Source organism: Hyaena hyaena, unplaced genomic scaffold, assembly GCF_003009895.1.
Source record: "Hyaena hyaena isolate Hyena2069 unplaced genomic scaffold, ASM300989v1 scaffold_33, whole genome shotgun sequence".
Taxonomy (NCBI): domain Eukaryota; kingdom Metazoa; phylum Chordata; class Mammalia; order Carnivora; family Hyaenidae; genus Hyaena; species Hyaena hyaena.
The window spans coordinates 2911091-2935929 of NW_024080666.1; the positions used below are offsets into that span (position 1 = coordinate 2911091).

The 24839-nt window shown below is 38.7% G+C and overlaps 1 protein-coding gene across 6 annotated transcripts in view; it reads left to right on the forward strand.

Moving 5' to 3' along the window:
• SMAD2 (SMAD family member 2) overlaps window positions 1–24839 on the forward strand; it is an 85143-nt gene that overhangs the window by 22775 nt on the left and 37529 nt on the right. For all 6 annotated transcript variants that reach the window (XM_039228816.1, XM_039228814.1, XM_039228817.1 and 3 more), the window contains one exon: window positions 689–977. In XM_039228816.1, coding sequence (XP_039084747.1) covers window positions 742–977 — 236 coding nt within the window. In that variant the 5' untranslated portion in view covers window positions 689–741. The remainder of the gene's footprint in view (window positions 1–688; window positions 978–24839) is intronic.

Sequence of the window (24839 nt, forward strand, 5' to 3'; positions counted from 1 at the left end):
CATGATTACATAGTAGTTTACTACCAGTCTCGTCAGGCACTATACCACTATCTTTGGGAGATAATTATTAAGGCTGGAGCAAAGTGAGCGGGTGTGGTATAAATCCTTTTGTTCTGTAATCAGTAGCTAACACCTATTCTGGATATTTCGGGGGGCGGGGGGGGGACCATCATGAGCCCATTACTGGAGATCTAAATAGCAAGAGTAAAAGTTAAAAGATTTTGAGGAATTGTACCTCAGTGTGAGAAGAGGAAATATATTTGACTTCAGCCACGGCACATATTGTTACTTAGATAAAAAGGAAAAAATAGTTTCACAAAGAGACCTAATTGAAAGTCGTCTTAAGGGCTGGTAAAAGTGAACCAGACCTTTTCTTCACAGACTCTGTTTACTTTTATTTTTAAATTCTTGTTGGTTTACTTCCCACTTGATGTCTTTTCCCTTCTTAACAGCTTTAGATTTTACTTGATGGTACTATGATGGTTTGTTTTTTAGGTTTGTTTCTACAATTCACTTAAGGTAGTAAAGACCTGTTCGTAGGAGAACAAGATCACTTCTGAAAGTCTGCTGTGCCAATCTGAATTTCTGTCTCCTTTTCACATTTGCTTGAGATACAACATTGAGATGTTTACTGGATTTTAAAGTTAGCCTCTAAACGATGCTTTCCGTGTTTCTGTGCCTCTTCTAGGTTAGGCGGAGAAGTGTCTTTTCTCAGCGTGGGCCGCGGCCTTTGGGAAGAGCATGTCGTCCATATTGCCCTTCACTCCGCCGGTCGTGAAGAGACTGCTGGGATGGAAGAAGTCAGCTGGTGGCTCTGGAGGGGCGGGTGGAGGAGAGCAGAACGGACAAGAAGAAAAGTGGTGTGAGAAAGCCGTTAAAAGTTTGGTGAAGAAGCTAAAGAAAACAGGACGATTAGATGAGCTTGAGAAAGCCATCACCACTCAAAATTGTAATACTAAGTGTGTCACCATACCCAGGTAAGTGTCGTTAGAGCAGTGCTTCGAAGGTCACCCTGTTCAGTTGCTTAATGGAATCCAAACGAATGGCACTGAAATTTTGTTCCCTTCCAGCCCCTGTAAATCGTGATTTTATTAAAAGATGACAGCTGTCTTTAACCTGTCGTTTCAGTTTTGTCTGACTAGTTTTAACCTTCACTGTATTCATTTACCTTCACTGCCCAAGTGCTTCACTATAGCTTATCCTAGTGTCTATGATTGAGTGACATTTGAATCCAGAGTCAAAAGGCTTTTCCTGTCACCAGTGCGGTGGTGACTGACCGTTTTCTCTCCCCTCGGTCAAGAAGCTCGTCAGTAAAGGGTTAACAGAGGCTGCTAACACTGTGATGAATTTTATTTCCATCATTTTTGCTTGAGTTGCAGCATTACTTCTTAGAACAGTCTAGGAGGCAGCTTCTTAGGTGTCTAGGGAGTCCGAACCGCTCTCAGAGACCTATCTGCCTCTTGTACGGGAAGGGCCTGTTACTTACAAGGTTAAAGTTTTATTAGAGTAAACCTAATTACTTAGATACAAGTACCACTGTCAGAAATACTGTTTCTTTAACAAAGTAGGTGTTTTTTAAGTGTTTCACTACTACGCATATACCATGCAGGGTTTGGGGCGTGGCAGCCTACAGCATTTTCTCAAATGACCGTAGCAGTGACAGCGGTGCAGGCTAGCATAAATAACCTGAGCTCGTCCCGCCTCACAGGCCTCCCTCGAGCTGTGGGGAATGCAGTCAGATGCTTGTTGACAAGAAACCCTGGTAACACCAGCCTATCAACTTGCAAATACAGTAGAACATTTCCTGCCTTATTTGGTAGATGAATTACCTTTTTCTTTTACTTTACTTGTTTCACATATATCTTTAAAAGAGTCCCTCTTCAGTTTATGCTTCTGAGTGCCTGCTGAGTGCAGGGCACTGTTTCTAGGCCCCTGGGGTTACAGTGTGACTGAAACAAAGTTCCTGCTCTTCCGAGGCAGAGACCTGCACAGTAAGCAAGTGGACAAATGGTATAAGTTGAAATGGTAATGAGTGCAAAGAAGACAGTGACTGAGAGCAAAAAAAGCTGCTCTGGATTGGCTTGTGACACTTAAACCGAGCTTCGAGAAGTAACAGCTAGCTGAAGGAAGAGTCCGCTAGGACAGGGTGGGGCCAGTGTGAAGACACCAGGTGAGACCTAGCTTATCGTATGGAGGATTTAGAAGGAGCCCGGGGGAGATGGAAGAATACAAAATGAGTCTGAAACTTGGACGAGGTCAGGCACTAACCTAGGGTGCTGTGAGGCACTGCGGGAGAATGAATTTTAGTCTAAATACAAATAGAAGGCAAACACGGGTTTTAAACTGATTTTTAATTTAAGCCGCGCGCGTGCGTGCGTGTGTGTGTGTGTGTGTATGTGTGTGTTCCAGATAGTGGGCCTGGAAGGAAGGGGATCAGGAGGCCAGTAAAGTGGTCTGAATGACACATGCTGGAGGCCGGACAGGCATGCTGGCTGTGCTGACACAGGAAGTGGACAGATGTGGATGGAGTAGACCTGAAAGGCCTTGGTAGTGAATTGGCCAAGGATAAGTCAAGCTGCACCTGCTAATTGTTCATTGTACAGTGCCTGGTATTTCCGTTCAGTAAACATTTATTAAGCACCCACTACGTGTGTGAGAGGCTCTTCCTCACAGGAGTTAAAATTTGGTCTTTGCTTTTGAGTTGTTTTTAGAAAGGGGGATAAACTTTACAAAATAAAGAAGATAATTTCATGAGGTATCATAGGTGTGAAGAAAGATGTTTGCTCAGGGAGTTATGTCCAGAGGAGAGGAATTTTGCCTACTCTGCAGCCTGTGGAAGTTTCCTTCAGGACTAGAATTGGTGCCAGTGTTGAATCTTGATGGGTGTACAGGAGGGATTTAGTCAAGACAGGCCTGGTTTGTCCAGAGTGGCACTGTGGTAGTGAGAGGGACAGTCAGGGGGCTCTGGTGAAGAGTTCTGAGCCAGCTAGTGTCTTGGGAGGCTGGACATCGGAGGTGGGATGTGGCTGGGCTGAGGCTGTGCAAGGAGTAAGGAACTACAACGTGAACCTGGACCTGAGCCTGAGTGTGGGTGAGGGTGGAGTCACTGAAGAGTCTAAGCACTGCATCTGGCTGCAGTGAGGAGGATGGTTGTGACACTGTTGAGAGTGGAGGCTGGGAGACTGGCTAGTAGGTTCTCTTCCTCCCCCGAGGGAGCCGTGTGTGCAGGAAGGATGCAGCGCCGTGGTTTTGGCATGATCGCAGGCTGAGGTGGCCCGGGCAGTGCCGTCTTGACAGGCCCCAGCCTGAGGAGAGCGCACGCAGCCCCTTCCTTTCAGGAGATAAAGAGGGTGGTGAGCTGGTGATTAAAATATGAGGAGGTCGCCTTAGTCAGAATTGTTTTCCTATTTCCCATTCTTGTTTTTATAGCCTCTTTTAAAGATCTTTCTAGGGTTCTTCTAGGGATTTTCAGCATTAACAAAAAAACATTTCTTTACTCTTTTACATGAAAGCGAAGTAGTGTTCATTGCCGTGTTTTTTACTGCCAAAAGTGCTTCGAAGTGTACAAATTTGGCTTGTCTAATTTGGTGGCTTTTTGTTTTTGTTTTTGGAAGAAGTGGAGATTTGTTAATATTAGTTGTTGTCACTCGAGAAGTCTTAAGTTTCTTATACTGTGGTTTGTGCCATATATTTTATAGAACTTGCTTTGTTTTTAGTAGTAGAACACTTCTGTTGTATCAGATTATTAATTTCTTTAACTACTAAGTGTCCTTAAACATTCAGGCAACTCTTTACTTATGTAGACTGTAATGATTGAGGAATAGGGGTGGGAAAGTTCCATAATGGATAAATCCAAGGCATAGTTCAGGCAGAATTATTTAAGATATGACACAAAATGGTTTTACTGTAAAAGTTTACGTACTTAAGGGGCGCCTGGGTGGCTCAGTTGGTTGAGCCTTCGACTTCAGTTCAGGTCATGATCTTGCAGTTCGCGAGTTCGAGTTGCACGTCGGGCTCTGTGCGGGCGGCGGGGAGCCTGCTTCAGATCCTCTGTCCCCCTCTTCTGGCCCCTCCCCCACTCACTCTGTCTCTCTCAAAATAAACTTAAAAAAAAAGTTTATGTACTTAAAACTGCAAGTAAGTTGTTCAAAAACCTTAAAGTTTTACAAACCTAAAAATACAAACTAGTTCCTCTGATGAAGGACACGAAACAAATCCCTTATTTTTAAAATCAGCAAGTGTTTTCTGCTCAGATATCTGTTTTGTTGACTGTTAATATTTTACCCCTCGACCCCTCTTCTTTTAATGTTAGGGCGGGACTAAATCTAGGACAGAAACCGTCGTGGCCCCGTGGCACTCCCACCCCTCACGTAATCACTCTGCCTTCATGGCCTCGTCTGTGAAGGGAGAGAAGCTGTAGTCCCACACAAGTGTCACTGCTCCTTCCCTCTTGTGGCAGGTGGTGATACAGAGTGATTCAGGGTAGAACTTCACCTTTCCAAGCCACGAGGAGCAGAGCTGAATAGTTTAAAAATAAAGTTTCATAAGGTTTTTATGTCTCAAACATTTTTGAGACCAAGGAATGGAAGACAACTCCCTCCCTCCCTGCCATTCATTAGAATGGCAGTTGCAATTTGGGTAATGATATCAATCAGAAGAAAAAAAAAGGCTTTCAATGCATATTGTCTGCAATAAAGCAAAATCTAAACTGTTGTAGGGTTGGAGACTCTGAAGTTGAAGGGAAGGGGCTGTGAGGTCTAAAACGGCAATTTTATAATATCCATTATATGTAAATGTATCGTAGTAAAGAATTCTTTTTCATAGACGGGTATTATAAGGCTTTCCTACAGTGGTGCTTTGACCGTGTTTTCACATTTTTGATCTGACATCCTAAGGAAACAGTCAGGAATATGGTCAGAGGTTGTTGGTGTTCATTTCGGTTTTGTTTGTAATAGCAAAGAATTAGAAAAATCCCAATCCTGACCCCTAGTGTTCTTAACTCTGATAATAAAGGAAACTTACCAACCCATTTTTTTTTTTTTTTACCAGAATTGGACATGAATAGTACAAGAAAAGCTTATTATACCAGTGTTACTTATAAAAATATTTGCAAAAATTGTAAGTAAATATCAGAAACCAGAGTTATTGGGGTGCCTGGGTGGTTCAGACGGTGAAGCGTTCGACTTTGGCTCAGGTCATGATCTTGCTGTTTGTGGTTCTGGTCCCGCGTTAGGCTCTGTGGTGACAGCTCGGAGCCTGGAGCTTGCTTGGGATACTGTGTCTCCCTCCCTTTCTGCCTTGCACCTTCCCCCCGCCCCCAAATAAGTAAACATTTAAAAAAGTGGAGTTATTAAAAACAACATCATGACTAGGAAAGGTTTATTGCAGAAAGGCAAGGATGAGTTCAACTGCAGGAAACCTATTAATATGATATACTCCACAATCATAATTAAGGTAACTCTGGGGCACCTGGGTAGCTCAGTCAGTTAAGCTTCCAACTCTCGATTTTGACTCAGGTCATGATCTTGTGGTTTGTGAGATCAAGCAGTGTGTTGGGCTCTGTGCTGACAGCATGGAGCCTGCTTGGGATTCTCTCCCTCTCTACCTTTCCCTGCTCACTCACGTGCCCACTCTCTCTCTAAGTAAATAAATATTTAAAAAAAAAAAAAACAAAAAAACCCCTCTGATCATCTTGATGGACTTAGATTTTTATCAAATTCTGTATTTATTCATGTTGACAAATTAGAAATGGGAATTTCCTTAACTTGATAAAGCATATGTCTAAAAATGTTAACCATGAATCTTTAGAGACAATATACCAAATTATTAATAGTGGTTATTTATGGATAATCTAAAAAAAATGAAAGTTCTATTATAGCCAGCATAATTAAATGTTTAAATAGGACTTTTGGGCAATACATAAACTATGCTTTGCTTTTTTTTTTTTTTTTTTTTGGAGCCAGTTTTTTTGTTAAAAGACAATTGTGTTTTTATTTTGTTAACATTACTTAGAAACATGTACTTTATACCTGTATTTTCTTTCAAAAGGTATGTTTCTTAAAAACAAAAAGTATTTTCCTTAAAAACAAATTTGTAACGTGTACATAATTCCGAATCCACCCTTGCATGGTAGGGTAGGAAAGGCCACCCTCCGCTGGTGTCTGCATCTCCTCACCCACTTTGCCTCTTCGGAAATCACTATTACCAGCTCATCATCCTTCCAGGATAATGTGTTTCTTTTTAATGCTGTTACTGATTTTTTATTTTGTTTTTCATCTTGTAAAGTTTTATACATCAGAGTACTTAAAGTAAATGTGGATTGTCAACTTTTATTTCTACCTTCATATTCCTACCCCTTTACTTCTATATATAAAACACAGGAAGAATTTTTAAAGAGAAGTCTTTTAAACCCAAGCAGTGGTATCCTTCAATTCTTCTTAAACTAGTTCCTTTTAATTTTTCAGAAGAGAGTAAGAATAACCCCCTTTCCCTCAGTCATATGTAAGATACATGCAACTTGTCAGTGTGTGTGTGTGTCAGCCATAATGTGTGTGAGAGAACTCTGAATTTGAAGTCTGGTAGGTAGCCCATGAGTCAGCTTCAGGACTGGATGAATGTGGATCCTGAGGTATGTGACTGACTTTTTACTGTTTCCTCACCTGTTAAAAGGGGTGGTGGGTATTACCTGAGTACTTCCTCAGTACCGTTTTTGGGTCCTTGAAATAACATCACTTTGCTTTGTTAATTGTAAAACACTGTAACCTCATGAATGTGATTTGTTTATAATATTCACAGATAATCCACATTTTCATTTTCCTTCTGTTTTTTCTAAGAAGACTTTTAAGTTGTAGGCATTGAATTGTATTGTCTATACTTTGAAAAAGTTTCTGCCTGATGACATTGCATTATGTGTAATTTAGTTTATTCAGACGTATGACATTTAGTCATAAGATCAATTAGAACAATGAAGCTTTTTATAGATGCAAATTAGGACATTGAAACTATGGGTAATAGCTACCTTTTATCAGCCTCAGCATCCAATTTGTCATTTTCTGTGTGTTCTGTGTATAGTTGTGAAAGCAGTTCTGATGAGGTGCAGGGTCCTGTGAAACACAGTTAGAAATCTGCTTTGCTTGGACCCTTCACCTTTATGTGGTACCTACATTTACAGTTCGATTTTTTGAGGGAGCCTCTGCTGCAGGATGCTGGCATAGAGCTCTTGTGTGTATATGATATATTCTTACATAGGACATTTTTCTCATTTACCTTATCAGGGAAAACAGCCACCTGCTCTGGGACTTTTGTCTCTTCATAAAATTACTGAGTTGTATCCAGATGAATTAATGTCTATACATGTAACATTTAACACCTGATGCAGTAAGCATCCTCTCCACTTTTATTTTTGTCCCATTAATGTAATGGCTCAGCTTTAAAGAATGCATTTATCAACCTGGTGAAAATAATAGGCATTTAAGAAATTACAACCATCTTTTGTTTTGCCAGCATCCTTGGTCTGTTTCCAGTTGTATCTGGAGCCATTCCAGCTTGCCCAGACCATTTCTGTGTTACTGACCATACTCTGGGAAAATTGTAATTATTGGGGACAACATTTAACCATACTGTTTACTCCTTCTCTTTCCTGTCCTGTGGTAGAGTGTCTCCAGGCTGATGTGGTCCCCAGTAGTGGTACACAAGAAAATAGACCACCCTCTAAGGGACCCGAAACCGAAAGCACCACACGTGGTCTATGGAGGTGGAAAATAATAGTAAAACACCAGTTTAGGGTATCCTGCTATCTTGTTGTAAATCCTCTTTGGTACTTGGGCTCAAATGACTCGATACCACGTGTTTCTTATGTTCTGTTCTTTTCATTCTTTTTGGTTTCTTTTGTTTGCCCTTTTTCAATTTGGATACTTTCTGTTGACCTAACTTGGTGTGTACTTACCCTATTGTATGCTGTGTTTAGTCTGCTGTTAAACACATTTAGTAAGTTCTTAGTTTGAAATACTATATAGTTCTGTTTTACGATATGTTCCTTTGATATCGTAAATTCCAACTCTCACTTGAAATCTTCATCCATTTTTGTTTTCCTTAATTTTCTTTAATATTATTTATAATTAAAAACATTTTTTTGTGAGATAGAAAGAGACAGTGCAAGTGCCAGAGGGGCAGAGAGAGAGGGACACACAGAATCTGAAGCTGGCTGCAGGCTCCAGACTCCGAGCCTTCCCCCAAGAGCCCTACACGAGACTTGAACCCACAAACCATGAGATCATAACCTGGGCCGAAGTCAGATGCTTAACCAACTGAGCCACCCAGGCGCCCCTCTGTTATTTATAATAGTTATTTGAAAGTTTGTCTGCCAGCTCTGATATCTGGATCGTCTGTCGGTCTGCTTTCATTGTTGTCTGTTCATTCTCTTGATTATCACATTTTCCTGCCTCTTTACGTGCTGTGTAATTTTTATTATATGCCATATGTTGCACATAAGGGAATTCTAGGTGCTGCACATGATGCTTTCCCCAGAAAGTATTCGATCTTTCCTATGTCAGGTGGATGGAGGGGCTGATTGCTTTAATCTAATCTGGGATTGAGCAGGGTTGGGTTTCAGTTGCCATTTATTTTGGTTCAGGCTAGCACTGGCTCATACCTTTTCTTTGACTAGAGCACTTGTGGGATTTTCACTGAAAGCCTGGCAGGTCTCTGTCACCTACTCCCTCAAGTACCGTGGGAGAGTCACTTCTTTCTTCCATGGTTTGAGTTTGGCTCATGAGCCTACTATTGATTGCAGCTCTAAAATCTGGCAAACATCTTTGAGGAGGAGAATCCTGTGATTGTCCAAAGTTCTGTTATTCGGTAGAGTTTCTCTTCCCAGACCAAGCCTGACCCTTAACCCTATTCCTGGAAGCTGCAAATGAGCCCTGGGAAGGGAACGACACGCAGTCGGTCCTCAGTTAACCTCGATGTGTTCCTTCTTACAACTTTAGTTCATCCTGATCTCATTACATCATGGGTAGCTTTCCAGTGTCTTTGCACAATTTGTTGCTGTTGTTATTTTTCTTCTCTCAGTCATTGCAACAGTAACATTAGCCTGTTGTGACCTGCTTCTATCTTACCTGGAAGTAGAATTGTAACAGAATGTTCAAATGAGAATTCTTTGGTATTTTTTCCAGAGTTTCCAAATCTGAGATCAATAGATTGGAAGTAACCTAGATTCAAAACTGAGGTGCTATATACCATTCAAATGCAGGATTTGTGCAAGGGGTTCCACAAGACAGGTATTGCTCCAGTCAACCCATCAGTCACCTGTAGGCTATATAAAAAAAATGCAGGAGCTTGGAAGAGGGATCCCATATGAGAACTTCTTTGGAGAGAATAGTATGTGCTGTGGCATTCCCCCTTTCTTTCATCCATAGGGAGAGGTTTCAGGGCAACTTACCCATTTGTCTTACTGAGGTTTGGGAAATAGACTGGTACCTGACTTCCTCCTGAACATGGCCAACCAAGTGGGCGACCAGATGGATCTGCCCCTGCATCAGTAAGTAGAATGAAGAGTGGGTGCGGTGAGAACGGCCTGCGTGTTCAGAGTTTGATGCATCAGAGATGTGTGTTTTCCCATGGTCCAGGTCGGCTTTACTAAGGTAGTTGAAGTTGTGTTGAAATGATCAAGAGACCCAGCCTGGAGGGTCAAGAGTGCCCCAGGCAGATGGGCCAGGGAGGTGCCTGCACCAGGAGCTAGTGGCAGGTGAGAGGCAGCACTGGGCTTCTGACCTCCATGGGGCCTCACCACCACATTGCCATCACATCAGATTTCAGTCTGGTCAGCCCTCTCTTCCTACTGCTCCGGAACCTACAGGGCCCTTAGAAACAACAGCTGGGGAGTCCTGGAGGAGGTGGGGTTAGCAAAATTGGTAGGATGCAGTTTTCATTTAGATCAGGGTAAAATTGTTAGTTTGTGAAGAGAGATCTATTGTCACTCCATATATCTGGGTGTGACTAGAACAGCCCTGGGGTCTTTCTAAAAAGTTATGCAAGGAGGAGAGCAGATGGACAGTGGCCTGTTGGGGGGTGAAAGGACGGGAGAGGGCGGAGCCCACCCAGTCTGGCTTGTCGCAAGGGCAAGCCCTCTCTGTTCTTGTGGTGAAAACTTGGGAGTACGAGTTGAGTGGTGCTGGCGATGGGCAGAATGTCTGAGGAGAGTGGAGAGGTGTTATGTTCCATTTGCACAACACATAAGATTGCTTTCTCAACACAGAGTATTTGACCATGATACCAGTCAGATTATCCAATGAGGCTTTATTTGCAAAGAGACTGTTACTATAATTAAAATTTTCTTCTTTTACCATCCCCCCCTCCCCCGCCCCTTCCCTCAACAGATAGATGAGTCTTTCAGAGTCCAACTTTAGCTCTGCTTTTTGGGTGGTTATGGGAAGCACTGAGGGATGGGGGGGGGGGTGCGGAGGGCGGTCTTCAAGCTCGCAGGAAACAGAGATTCTGAATAATGCTTCCATTAGCACTGAAATATGTAAGACTTTTGTGTAACTCCCTCACCCCGTACCTTTTTCTTTTATGAATTTGGCTTATTTGTAATGGCTTTGTATGTCTGTAAGAAGTTAAAATTTATCCCTGACTCAATTTACTCCAGAGTTTGCCAGGGCAGTGCCAGAATGGGTGAAGGGAGGCTATATTTGTATTAAGGACAATGTGAAAGTTCAGAATTAGATACTGAACAAAAATTTATAATGCAAAATAATTTAAGTAACTAGAAAGAACTTTTTCCTCATAGTTTTTATGTGATGGCTTGTATAATTTGCATGAACACTTTAAACAATACATTTATCTTTATATATTACCAACATATTTTAACTTCTGCATGTAAAAGCATATTGTCATCCTCAAAGTATGATACAAATGTGAGTTGGTTTTTATTTTGTAGAATGCTATTTATTTATTTATTTTTAATGTTTTATTTATTTCTGAGAGAGAGGGAGATAGAGACAGCATCAGCATGAGTAGGAGAGAGTCAGAGAGAGAGAGGGAGATACAGAATCTGGAGACATGTTCCAGGCTCTGAGCTAGCTGTCAGCACAGATCCCGATGCGGGGCTCAAATCCATGAACTGTGAGATCATGACCTGAGCTGAAGTCAGACGCTTAACTGACTGAGTCACCCAGGAGCCCCGAATGCTAATTTTTTAAATTGTCAAATTAAAAAAGCTTTCTTCACAACTGAACACAAGCATCACAAAAATGTTTTACAGAACTCTATTCTGTAGTCCTTGTTTTAGGCATTTAATCTTTTAAAAGATTGGAATGATGTGTACTTGTATCTTCTGTTAGGATTTTTTTTTGCCATTTATGATACTTTTTTAAATTGTTAAAAACAACATATATATTAAAATGAATTTAGAAAATCCATCAGCTACCTTATTTAAATAAATATTCCTGAGCCCATTTTATCGTTAGCTTTTTTATTTTAAGTGAAAAGTTTGGTTTTGGATGGACTTGAAATATTTTGAGCGGCTGTTTTTAGAATTGATATTTAAATCAATTGTAGGGACTTCTGTGGTGGGGACTGTTTTATTTGTGTGGGAGAGGGTTTTCAAAGGCAGTTGAAACATCGGGCACAGTCCCAAAGTAGTGTTTTTCAACATAACATTTAGAGGTAAAGGTGAAGTAATTTTCCAATCCTTCCCTGGTCGTCCTTCTAAGAAGAGCTAGACCAAACCGAAGAAGAAGAGTATCAACTTTGACTCTAGGGATTCTATTGTCTTCTCCTACTTTGATTTGTGAGTGGCCCTGCCAATTTACTTGTCGAAAGAATTTTTTTCCTGAGAAAAAATAGACCTTGTAGTGAAAAGTCTAGTAGACCTTATAGTGAAATAGTAGACCTTGTAGTGAAAGGTCTAGTTTTTATAAAGTAAGGATATTCTACGAATGTTTTCCTTCTCTGGGATATTATACCAAAGTTACTGTTTTCATTTTGTCTTGCTATGTTTTCATTCCTTGTTTCTTTTTAATAGCTATATAAGAGGCAGGGTATAGTGTTGGTAATTAAGAATGCAACTGGCTGCTTGATGTTACTTTTTTTGGTGCTTCTGTTACCTCATTTGCCCAGTGGGATTAATAGCGCCTAATTCCTGGGTTGTTGGAGGCTTAAGTGATACATGTGTAAGGGCTTCGCACTGATAATATGTTGTACAGTGACATCTCTGAAGTGCTGACATTAAGAAGCCATAAATGTAAATGTGTAGCTGCCTAATAAAAAAGTGTCATAATATGTGTAGTAAAACTTGATATAACTAATGGATCAAAATCACAAATCCACAGTTACAGTGGAGAGTTCAGTTAGGCCAAAAAAATCAGTGAAGACATAGAAGATCTAAGTTGCAATATTAGCTACTGACTTTATATTTATAGACTGTTAAATCCAATATCAGTATAATACACAGTCTTCTCCAGTGCTCAAGGTAACCTCATCAGAAAGACTATTTGCAGGGCACAAGTCTCCATAAATTCTGAAAGATTGAAGTCAACAGAATATAGTCTCTGCCAACAGGATGAAATTAGGACTCAATGCTGATAAAACATCTATTAAAATATGGTGATTAAACAACACAGTTCTTTCACCTATGGGTTAGAAGAAAATCATGAGAGAAGTTAGAATATAATTCAAATTAAATGATAATGAAAGTACAGCATGTCAGCTCTATGGGATGCAGCTGAAACAGTGCTTAAAGGTAACTTTCTAGCTTTAAGTTACTTAAGACTTCTTCTAAGAAAGTAGGAAAAAAGGTCAAAGAAAATGGAAAGTAAGTAGAAGGGAAAAATAATAAAAAGACGATTTCAGTGACTAGAAAAGAGCCAGAATTAATTATCAATGCCAAAAGTTGGTTCTGTAGAAAGATAAAAAAGTTGGCAAACCCCTCTTTGACTAATGACGAGAAAAAAGATGAGAGAGGCCGTGAACACAAATTACCTCTGTTAGAAATGAGAGGGATCTTTCTGTTATATCCTACAGACATTATTAAAAGCACAATATCCATATACTTTAATAAATAACTTTATGCTATTAAATTTGTATGGTCAACTTCTTTAAAAAATGTTATCCCAGCTGATTGAAGAAGAAATGGAAAATAGTGTAGCCTTCTATCAATTCAAGAAACTGAATTCATTATTAAAATCTTTATCATGAAGAAAACTGGTACAGGTAGGTGGTTTTATGGGTAATTCCAAATGTTAGAGCAAGAAATAACCTCCATCTTACAGAAACTCAGAAAAAAAGCTATTTTATAACCCCAGTGTCGAAACCTGCCAAAGATGGTGCCCAAAGAAGAAAATTTACAGATTTGTCATGAACATAGATGAAACCCCCCCCCACACAAAATCTGCTCCAGCAATATACAAAAAGAGTACATCATGGGTGAGAGGTATCCCCAATATGCAAGGTTAATTTATAAATTTCAAAAATTACACAATGTAATTCACTGCACTAACAAAGGAGCAAAACCATACGATCACTTCACTTGCTAAAAAGTAATTGACAAAACTCATCCATTCATGATAAACACTGCCAGCAAACTAAAATGTAAAGAGATTTCCTCAGTCTGATAAAGGACATTTAAGAAAAACTGACAGCTAAGAATACACTTAATCATAAAATGGAGTTTTTTCCCAAGATCAGAAACAGGACAAGGATGTCATCTCTTGTGTCTTCAGTTCATTATTTTAGTGGAGGACCTAGCCAGTGGAATATGAAATGTAAAAGGCCTAAAGATCTGAAAGATTGGGTCAGTACTCTTGCTTTTTGTAAATGACATGATTATGTAAGAAACCTTTTAAAAGGTATCTACCAAAACAGCTACTAAAGCAAATGAGTAAATTTAGCAAGGCTGCACTTTAGAGGTCCCATGTATAAAAATCAATTTTTTGGTAAATATTAATAGCAAACAAATGGAAGTGATAGTAAAACAATGCTATGAATAGTATCAGACTTAAAAGTAGTATCATTAAAAATTAAAATACACTTTTTTAAAAGACACAAAAGATCTCTACACTGAAGTTTCAAAACCCTGATGAGGGAAAGTAAAGACAAATGGAGAATTATACAGACAAGTATACTTTTACCAGAATGACTCCCTCAGATGACAACTAGAAACTGCACAAGATAAAAAGGAAAACATGGGGCACTAGAAAGTAAACAGAAATAGACATATTTTGGAGGGGATTTGTCATTATAAGAAAGGGTGAATTTTCTGTTTTTAAGAAGCTTTTTTATCCATGCAGAATGTGCAGAGTAGCCAAAATTTCAATCAAAAAGCCACTTTTTTTTTCTTTGTCCTGGAAAATCAGAGGTCAGAGTTTGGGACAACTACACTGACTGAAGAGTAAAGGGGAGACTCCTAGTAAGGAAGAAGGTACGGAACAGAGTCCTGGATTCTCCTTAAGAACTCCAGAATCATCAGGTTGACCCTTAAACCCTCACATATGCAGGGTAGACATAGTGCCACCTCGCTAATGGCAAATAATGGATTTGAATTGTCCAGTGACATAATTTGCAAACAAATTAATTGTCTGCTGATACAAAACCAGATAAGACTGGAGAAATAGAATCTAGCATCCCCATCACATACCAAGCACAGTGTCCAACGTACAGTCCCAAATTACTCAGCATGTGAAGAACAAAGAAAATGTGATGCTTTCTCATCAGGAAGCCAGTGGATACCAGCCCTGAGATGACCTACATGTTGGAACTACCATGCAGTAAATTGACAGGCATATTTATGAGTTGGAACACTCAATAATATTAAGTCAGTTTCTTCCAGGTTAGTGTGATTCAAATTCATCTCCTAAAAAAGGTATTTTTGTTTTTGTGGAAATGTACAAACTTACCCTAACATTAACATAGAAATGCACAGGGCCTAGAATATCCAAAGCAATCTTGGAAAAGGAAAAGTTAGAGGACTTAAATTCTCTTCTTTCAAGACTTTCCATGAAGCCACGGTAATCAGTAAAGGGTTGTTCTGTCATAAAAACAGATAAATGGGAAAGAGTAGATAACTCCAAAGAGATACATGGTTATTTGATTTTTGACAAAGATGCCAAAACATTATATGCTAGAGAACTGGCTATCCATATGGAAGAAAAGAACTTGCACCCCACCTTACACCATTCAAAAAAGTCAATTCTAGATGGAACATAGTTGTCATCTAAAAGCTTCTACAGGAGAATATATTTGTGAGTTGAGCTGGGGATAGGTGAAAGTTAGTGTGATTTTTTTTTTTTTCTCTAAGAGTATAGAAAGCAATAAGAGGAATTTGACAAGTTAGTCTTCATCAGCAGTAAAGGGATCTCCTCAAAAAAAAAAAACCACTGTTAAGAAATGAACAAGCAAATCACAAAGTAGAATAGAATATTTGCAAAACATATTTCCGACAAAAGGATTGTATCCGAATTTACAAAGAATTTCTGTAACCCAATAGTAAAAAAAAAAAGAAAAAACCCCAATTTTTAAAACAAGCCAAAGATTCAGGTACTTCACAAAAGAAGATACATTTAGGGCCAGTAAACCAGTGGAAAGTGCAATATTGTTATTCAGGAGAATGAAAATTGAAACCATTCTGAAATACCACTGCAGAGCCACCAGAATGGTTGTAATAAAGTAAACTGACCACATAAATGTTGGTGAGGCTGTGGAGCGACCAGAAACTCTGCATTGAAGGCAGGAATATAAAATGGTACTACTGCACACGTGAGAGGAGACTTCTGTCCATTTCTTCTAAAACTAAACACGCATCTACCCAATGACCTCTAAGAATTCCACTTCTAGATAGTTACCCAAGACAACACACGCCCACAAAAAGGCACATATATTACTTGAGTGTTCATAGCAGCTTTATTCGTATGATCTCGGATCTGGCAGCAAGTCTGATCCATCAGTAAAAAGTGACTTAAAAAATTGTGTATGTAATGGAAGATTCAGCACCAAAAGAGTAGACTGCTGTCACATGGGTGAATCACAAAATTGTTAAGGCTGAGTCAAAAAAGCCAGATCCAAAGGAGAATACACCATAAGAATCCATTTACATAAAAGTTCTGGAAGAGATGACACCTATGACAAGAATACCCACAGATCCATGATTGCCTCTGAGGATGGTAGAGGGGATGGCAGGGACTTTCTGGATAGATGTTCTTGACAGGGTTGAGGGTTAACCCATTTATACAATTGATAAAACAAGATGGTACTGTTAAGATGAGTTTCACGTTACGTAAATTTTACCTAAAAAAAGCCCACAAGTGAACAACCAATTCTAGTTAATATATGCATGTTTGTGTCTAGATTTGAAATATCTGCAACTTAGTTGTTAATATATAAAAAAAATAAATAAGATGGGTTAATAGATAGAGGGGCAAGGACTAAGGGCAGCCCAGAACCATTGTTGGAGTTTTCCAGGGAGGTAATGGGCAATGCCTGGTAGGTATGCTGAGTGAGATTAGGATTGGGTAGTTTGAGTGGTTTGGGCAGGTTCTGGACTGTAGGGCTCATTCCTAGCTGTCCAGTACCCAGCCTTAGGGTGATTTAGGGCAGGAGGAATAGTGGCATGATGTGTGAGAGTTTGATGAAACGGTTTCGGGTGTGGGCTCCGGTGTGCTTAATTTTAATGGAAGACTGGGGCGCTCACCAGGGAGTCTCTTGCTGTCTCTAGGAATTAGCCCTGGAATTAGCAGCTTCCCTACCAAGGCTCCAAATGCCAGGGTATTAAGAATCCAGAAAATAAGAAAATATAGTCAATACATAGTCCTCTAAAAGATTGAAGCTATTCATTTCTACTATCATTCTGCAGAAACGTGTACCGTGAAAAATTTAGGCTCTTCAGCCAGAAATGGATAGAAGTCCTGGCTTTTATTTCAGTAGCTCTATGACCTTTTGGCTTATTTAACTGCTCACATAGTGTTTTTTATTTGAAAATAATGGTGATGTTAATTCACTTTATAGGGTTGATAGGAGTATAAATCAGAGAGCATATGTAAAGTACTTTGAAAATGCCAGGTACATAGTAAATACTTAAAGTAAATATTGGTATTTTTTTAAGTTTCCTGTAGCCAATGAAAATTTTTTAGTTGTTTACTTGGACTTTTTGCTAATTTGTTAAGGACAAGAGTGTTTCTAATGCTCCTTTCTTGGTGATAGAAAGAAGGCAAAAAACCAATCTGGAGGTAGGCATTTTCTTTTTTTCTGTTTCCCAGCCCTCAGCTATGTAATGATGATGAAGTATACAGACAGGCATGGTGTGTATATAGAGACTTTTATTTTTAAAATAAACTTTTTTAAAGTTTATTTTAGAGGCAGCATGAGTGGGGGAGGGGCAGAGAGAGAGGGAGAGACAGAATCGGAAGCAGGCTCCAGACTCTGAGCCGTCAGCACAAAACCTAACGTGGGTCTCGAATCCATGGACTGGACGCAAGATCATGACCTGAGCTGAAGTTGGATGTTTAACTGACTGAGCCACCCAGGTGCCCCAAGACTTTATTTATTATTATTATTATTTGCTACAATGATCAGTTCTTGATTTCCTGAGCTATTTAAAACGCACACTTCAGTCTTTGCTAGTCCTGTATGAAATGAAAGGGTTGGTCTGTTTTAAGTAGAAATAATTATGGACAGGTTATTTTAGATTTTTCCATGGAAGTCCATATTTCATGAGTACATCTGGAAATAAGAGCTGGAGCCTTGAGTGAAGTTTCTTTTGTTGATGCCATTCTCCTAATTTGTTAACCCCTTTAATTTTACTCAGTGTTCCACATGCCTTTTAGTCTTTCCACCATGACAGCCTGGATTCTTACTCCTTTTGATTTGTAGAAGAAATACACTCTGTAGGCAAGAAGGTAATGAAAAAGAGTAAATTGGTAAAACAGTAAGATTGAGCTACTTCAGTAAATCATGCACATAAGGCAAGAACAGTAATACTCATTAAGTGGTATACGAATAAATAACTACATGTTCTTAATACAGTGTGTTAATTAACAAACATAATGTCTGTTGGAACCGAAGTGTAAATTGGTAACGTAGATGCACGTGTAAAATACTTCTGCATGTATATAGTCGGTCAGTTGTACGGTAGAGTTACATTTTTAACTTCTGTTTTCAAAGGTTGGTTTATTCTTAGGTGAAGAAAAGCTTCAGTGTGTTAGTTTTACTGATGTTTATTGTAAATGTGTTTAGTAGGAGAATTCTAGGAATTTCTGCCAGGTTTGCTAACAAGAAAACCTAGCTAATCTGGCTGTTCTGTGATCAGTGATACATTGTATGCCATGCAATTTTTTTGGCACTTAAGTGTCCTGATTTTAATAACTTTGCCAACCTATTTTTTAAAATTCAGTCTGTATAAGCAGGAAAGTAACATAGTTGACAGGATAATCTCTGCCTTTAAGAAACTGTTTCATATGAAGAACTACAGGACTTTGCATGAGATTTCTCTCATGCACATGCTTGCTCATCTGTCTGTGAATTGACGCAGGGACAGCATTGTAGACGGTTCGTGGTCTAGTACGTCCTATTTCAACATGGTTTGTCACAGTCTGTGTTAGTTGCTTTAGTGAACAATCTCAAACTTTGATCAGGCAGAGTTTATCTGAGACATACTCATGTTTTTAACCACTTTGCTTGGTATTTTTTAACACTTAAGAGTTTTTAGAGTGTCTTGAAGTCATATGGTCCAATAAGTTTAGGAAATGTTGAGCTAATGTGTTTGGGATAGTGCTGTCATAATAATAATAAAATTCTGTGCTTTTTTTGGGATATATGACTTCAAGTCTGTTTGTTAGTTTAGCATTCTCAGACCTATCCTTCTGTATTACTGTTACTTATAAATAACTTAATGTTTTGCAGGTAGATGCTTTTCACATTCAGGTACCATACAGACATTTCTTGTGGCTTCCCTTAATGTTGTTTAAATATATAGAAACATAATTTAGTATGAATGTAAGCTTATCAAAGAAGGCTGATTTATACTGAGCTCTGTAACCAAGAAAATTCTAACATTAGTTTAATGAATGATGCTGTTTTTTCATTAATACTGATTTTCTGTTTCCGCTGTGATTGTGGTACACATGTCACCCCTGACTAAAGTCCTTATGAGGTTAGTGTACTGCCGTGTGCCTGTGTTACTAGATTCTCCTTTTCTGTACAACTGCTATGAAATACAGTGTAAAGAGCACACACCCTGATATCATTTGGCCTTTCCGGTGTGATGTCATCATTTACATGTTAAGGTGATCTCTCTGTTTACCCTTGGTGCTGAAGTGCTTGTAACAGCTCCAGACCCAGACATTGAGGTGATAAAGCAGTAAAGACGGGCATCTTATCCTGGTGATGGAAGTTACTATTTTCTCAGAGTAAAAATGTAACTTAAAATGTTACTGTAGGAACCAGACAGACCCTTGCAAGCACTATAGTGGAGGTGCTCGAGTATCCCTAGGCTTTAGTTCTAGAAGTGCTGATATAAGTTGGTATTAAAGTAAAAGCTTAGAAAGCTCTTGGTAGCATGGAAAGCGTTGTTTGGTAAGATGTGGACTAGAATCCTGGCTGTGTCTCTTGTTAGGTGTCTGACCTTGGTGAGGTTATTTTATTTTCCCTCTGAGGCTGAGTTTTCTTAAATTTAAAATGAAATAGTAATACTTAGCTTGCAGGTTATTATAGGTCCCATAATATTAAAAGTCTTACATAGTACCTGACATGTAGTAGCTAACTCTTGAAGGTAGTTGTTGCTGCATAGTTCATTGATTCTCAGATGACCATGTTTTCACTTCGGGGTGCATCTTGTAAAAAACATTAGAAGAATTTTTTCTTTTACATGTAATACAAAATAATGTATTTTAAACAGGTGACTTTCTAGATTTATTGAGATAGGGAATGTGTGAAAGACCTTTTATATAGTTGTTACCATCAGTGCTACTTCTTTAATGTTTTTCTTGCATTTGTTTCTTTTTTAATATTTTTTAGGAACTGTCCATACTTGAAATTACAACTTGCCACTCCTGATTAACAAGCTGAAAATCTGAGAGATCCATTTTTATGCGCTGTTATTTAAAATACATGTTTTAGTATGATTAGGAGTTTTGTGATCCAGTTTTTTTCTTTTTAATGTTTGTTTATTTTTGAGAGAGACAGAGCACTACAGGAAAGGGGCTGAGGAGAGGGAGACAGAATCCAAAGCAGCTCCAGGCTCTGAGCTGTCAGCATAGAGTCCGATGTGGGACTCAAACTCGCAAACTGTGAGATCATGACCTGAGCCAAAGTCAGATGTTCAGCCGATGAGCTACCCAGGCGCCCCTGTGATCTGGTTATTTTGCTATAAAAATACTAATTTAGTCACCAGTACCTTGTTAGTAGGTGGTAGGTATACAGAGATCTTTGGGAGCTCAGGGTCTTGTGGGTAAAATAATACGTGGGTGTAAAGAATCAATGTTTAAGGAAGAGGGAGTGATTAAAACTGCCTGACTTAAATCCCCTAGACTCCAGTAGGTCTTAAAAATATGCCTGCTGCTTAGCTAGGCAAACCTGAAGAATTAGTAATTAAGTCAAAAGGAGGCCAGGAAGGGGCTGTTGATACAAATGGATTTGGAAGAAAGTGGGTTCCAAAGGTCCATGTTAGAGAAGACATTGTGCCAGAAGAGAATCAACAGGGCTCCAGTTGGCACGTTATCATCTCCTGCAGTGGTGCCCAGAGTGAGCTGAGATGGCACAGAGTAGGAAATAACAATCTGTACTTTGCTTAGTTAACTAAGGTTAGAAGCATATCTTTTTATAGAAATGTCAAGATGACTTGACTTGCATTTAATTCCATGGCAGTATTTTCTTTTGTTTCACTTGTTTCATTGTGGTAAAAGGCAATATATTCAGTGGTTTAAAATTTTACTTACATTTGTGTACACATACACATGCGTGCATACACACAAACAGAACAAACATTGAAAACACTTTCTTCTCACCTCAGATAACCTCTGTTCATGCGTGTGTGTGTTACTTTCCTATATGCATACCCAGCTTTTTATAGATATTTCTATTTGTCTTTTTTCTTTTCTTTCTTTTTTTAATACAGAGTACCTTACTGTATATACTATACCTGCTTTTTGCACCTAATAGGATATTTTAGAGGTTTTTCCCTCTCAGTTCATGGAGAGCTTTATCATACATTTAATCACTATATGAATATTTTTTTGTTGCTACTTTCCATTCTGAGTTTCATTGTTTGAGTTACTTGGGTTTTTTTTCCCTTGGTGTATTGTTGTTAGTGTTTTTTTTAAGGTACAGTTTTCAAATGGCAAAGTACATAAATCGTGAGTGCCCAATAAGATTAGATTTGACAAATGTATGTACAGAGTATCAAGACACAGAATATTTTCATCATCCAGAACATTCTTTCATATACTTTCCCAGTGGTTTTTCTGAAGCAGCCACTATTTGAATTTTTTTTTTACTTTCAATTTATTTTTTTCCCCTTCTAGAACTTCATGTGAATGAAATCTTTCAGGGTCTAGTCTTTAATGTTCATCTTCTTTCAGCCAACTGAGTCTTTCTGAGATAAATATATATTATCCATGTTGTATCAGTAATTCTTTTTCAGGATTGTTTTGCTACCCAATCGAGATCCTTTGCCTTTCAGATCAGCTTGTCAATTGTTATAAAAATATCTTGCCGAAATCATGATTGCAGTGGATTTGAAAAAACATAGACCAAATATTTTCAAGGAATTAGGGAAAATAGGCATCTTAATATTGAGTCATTTGATCTTTAAATACCGGGTAGGTCTTTGTGTACTTAGGTTTACTTAACGTTTTTAGATGTTAGTGTACAGGCCTTATATATCTTGCATTAAACCTTTTGTCTAAATATTTTGTTTTTTGACACTATCATAAATGGAACTAAACATTTTAATTTTCAAATTGTTTATTGCTAATATATAGAAATATAATGGATTTATATAAGTTGTCCTTATATCCTGTAGCTTTGCTAAATTTACTAATGAATTCTAGAAATTGCTTCAGAAATTTTATGTATAAAAAATTATGTTATTGTCCACAAAACTCAGGGTATTTGTTCCAGCTTTCTTGAGATTATTGCCATATAACATGTAAGTTTGAGGTGTACAGTGTGATAACATGATACACATTTACTGCAAAATGATTATCACAGTAAAGTTAGTTAACACTTCCATCCCTTACCTTTTTTATGTAGGGAGAGAGAGCTTTGTAAGATCTCCTGTCTTAAAAACTTTCCATGTAGGATCTGTTCTCTTAGCAACTTTCCAGTGTGTAGTACAGTATTGTTAATTATAGTCACCTTGCTGTACTTTAGATCCCCAGAATTTATTCATCTTAGAGCTGAAAGTTTGTATGCTTTGACCAGCCTATCCCCATTTTTCCCACAATCTAGCACCTGGTAACTATCATTCTACTCTCTGTTTCTTTGAATTTGGCTTTAAAAAAAAAAAAGGTGGTTTTAATTCTTCCCTGCCCAGTATTTTTTTACTTTTTCTTGTGATACTGCACTGGCTGGGACCTCCCATACTATCCTGATTAGAAGTATATCATCATTGATTAAGCCATTAAAATATTTCTTCCCTCTAATGTAGTTTTTAAGCAGTATGTTTCCCTTTAAGCATTTCTTTAGATTTAGCACCCCCTCTCCAATTTCTTATACCATAGATTCACTGTCATGTATTTTCTAATTTGTGATTTCTTCTTTGATCCATGGGTTATTTAGAAATGTGTTGTTAATTTCCAAATTAATTGGCCCTTAAAAAAATTTGTTTGAGAGAGAAAGCAAGTCTGCAGCAAGCCGGGGGAGGGGCAGAGGGAGAGACTTTTAAGTAGGCTCCATGCCCAGCACGGAGCCCAACTTGGGACTCCGTCTCATGACTGAGACCACCCCCTGAACCCTTAAGAGTCAGATGCTTAGCTGACTGAGCCACTTAGGTGCCCCTCATTGACCCCTTTTTTATGGCCCCAACATATGATCTCTTTTGCTCTTTGTTTCCTGTACGCTTGAGAAGGATTCTGTACATGTCACTTAGATCAAGTGGTTGATAGTACTATGCAGCTCTTCTATGATGGGGATTTTTTTTTTTTTTTTGGCAGACTATCCAAAGAGTTACTGAAATTTCTGATTGTTGATGTGTTCGTTTCTTCCTTTAGGTCTGTTAGTTTTTGCTTTGTGTATTTTCAAACTATATTTACATTTATTTATTTAGAGAGACAGAACACAGTGGGGGAGGGGCAGAGAGAGAGAGAAGGGGGGGGAGAGAGAGAGAGAGAGAGAGAGAGAGAGAGAACACGAAAACGAAGCAGGCTCCACTCTGCCAGTGCAGAGCCTGATGTGGAGCTTGAACCCATGAAGCCATGAGATCATGACCTGAGCCAAAACCAGGTCAGATACTTAACTGACTGAGCTACCCAGGCGCCCCTAAAAAAAACTGTATTCTTAGATGCACATGGGATTGTTAATGTCTTCTCATGAATTGGCCTTATTATGAAGTATCTTTTTATCTCTGGTAATATTCTGAGTCTTAATTTCTGATACTATGTTTTATTAAGCTTATTGCTTGTATGAATTGTGTGTTTCTATTCCCGCATTTTCAGCTCATCAATGTATTATATTTGAAATACGTCTTTTGTGTAGATGTTTTATATCTTGTATTCATTCTGACAAGTCTCTGCTGCTTAGTGGAGTATGTGGTGTATTTATGTATTGTTATTATCGATGTGGCTGGATTTACCCTTTTACTCATTACACTTTCTTGTTTTCTATTATCATCTGATCTTCTTTCCTTCCTTTGGGGTTAATTATTTTTAGTGTTTCATTTTATTTTATTTATTTTAAAATTTTTTCAATGTTTATTTATCTTTGAGAGGGAGACACACAGAGCACGAGTAGGGGAGGGGCAGAGAGAGAGGGAGACACAGAATCCAAAGCAGGCTCCAGGTTTTGAGCTGTCAGCACAGAGCCCGACACAGGGCTCGAACTCCTGAACCGTGAGATCAAGACCTGAGCTGAAGTCAGACACTTAACCGACTGCACCACACAGGCACCCCTTAGTGTTTCATTTTAATTTTCTGTATCCCTTTTTTCTATAATCTCTTCCCCTTTTCCGAGGCAGGGGTTGCTTTACCAATGACAATGTGAATCCTTACCTTTGCTACAGTGTAGCTGTTTTTAACACGTCCTTTTGTTTCTGTTGCTGTTGTCATACAAATTGCATCCACCTACTTTTAGAGTTATGATTTTTACTGTAACTGGTCATCTCCACTTTGGAGGAATTAAGAGAAGAATAATTGTCTTTTACGTTTACCTGCATACTTAATACTTTCTAGTTCTCTTAGTTTTCCTCAGTGACCTGGAGTTGCCATTTCTCTTTATCCCGAAGAACTTCCCTTTAGCATTTCTTTGGTCAAAGTCTGCTACAAATGAATTTGCAGTTTTTGTTTACCTGACATATTTTTGTTTTCGACTTATTACATGAGAAGGATATTTTTGTTGGATATAGAGTTTAAGTTGATTTATGTTTTTCCTTTCATCTCTTTAAAGCTTTAAAGCTTTTTTTTTTTTAATGTTTATTTATTTTTGAGACAGAGACAGAGCACGAGCTGGGGAGGGGCAGAGAGAGAGAGGGAGACACAGAATCTGAAACAGGCTCCAGGCTCTGGCTGTCAGCACAGAGCCCGACGCGAAGCTCGAACCCTTGGACTGCGAGATCATGACCTGAGCCGAAGTCAGATGCTTACCCGACTGAGCCACTGAGGCGCCCCCCTTTCCAGCTCTTTAGAGATGTTCTGTTGTCT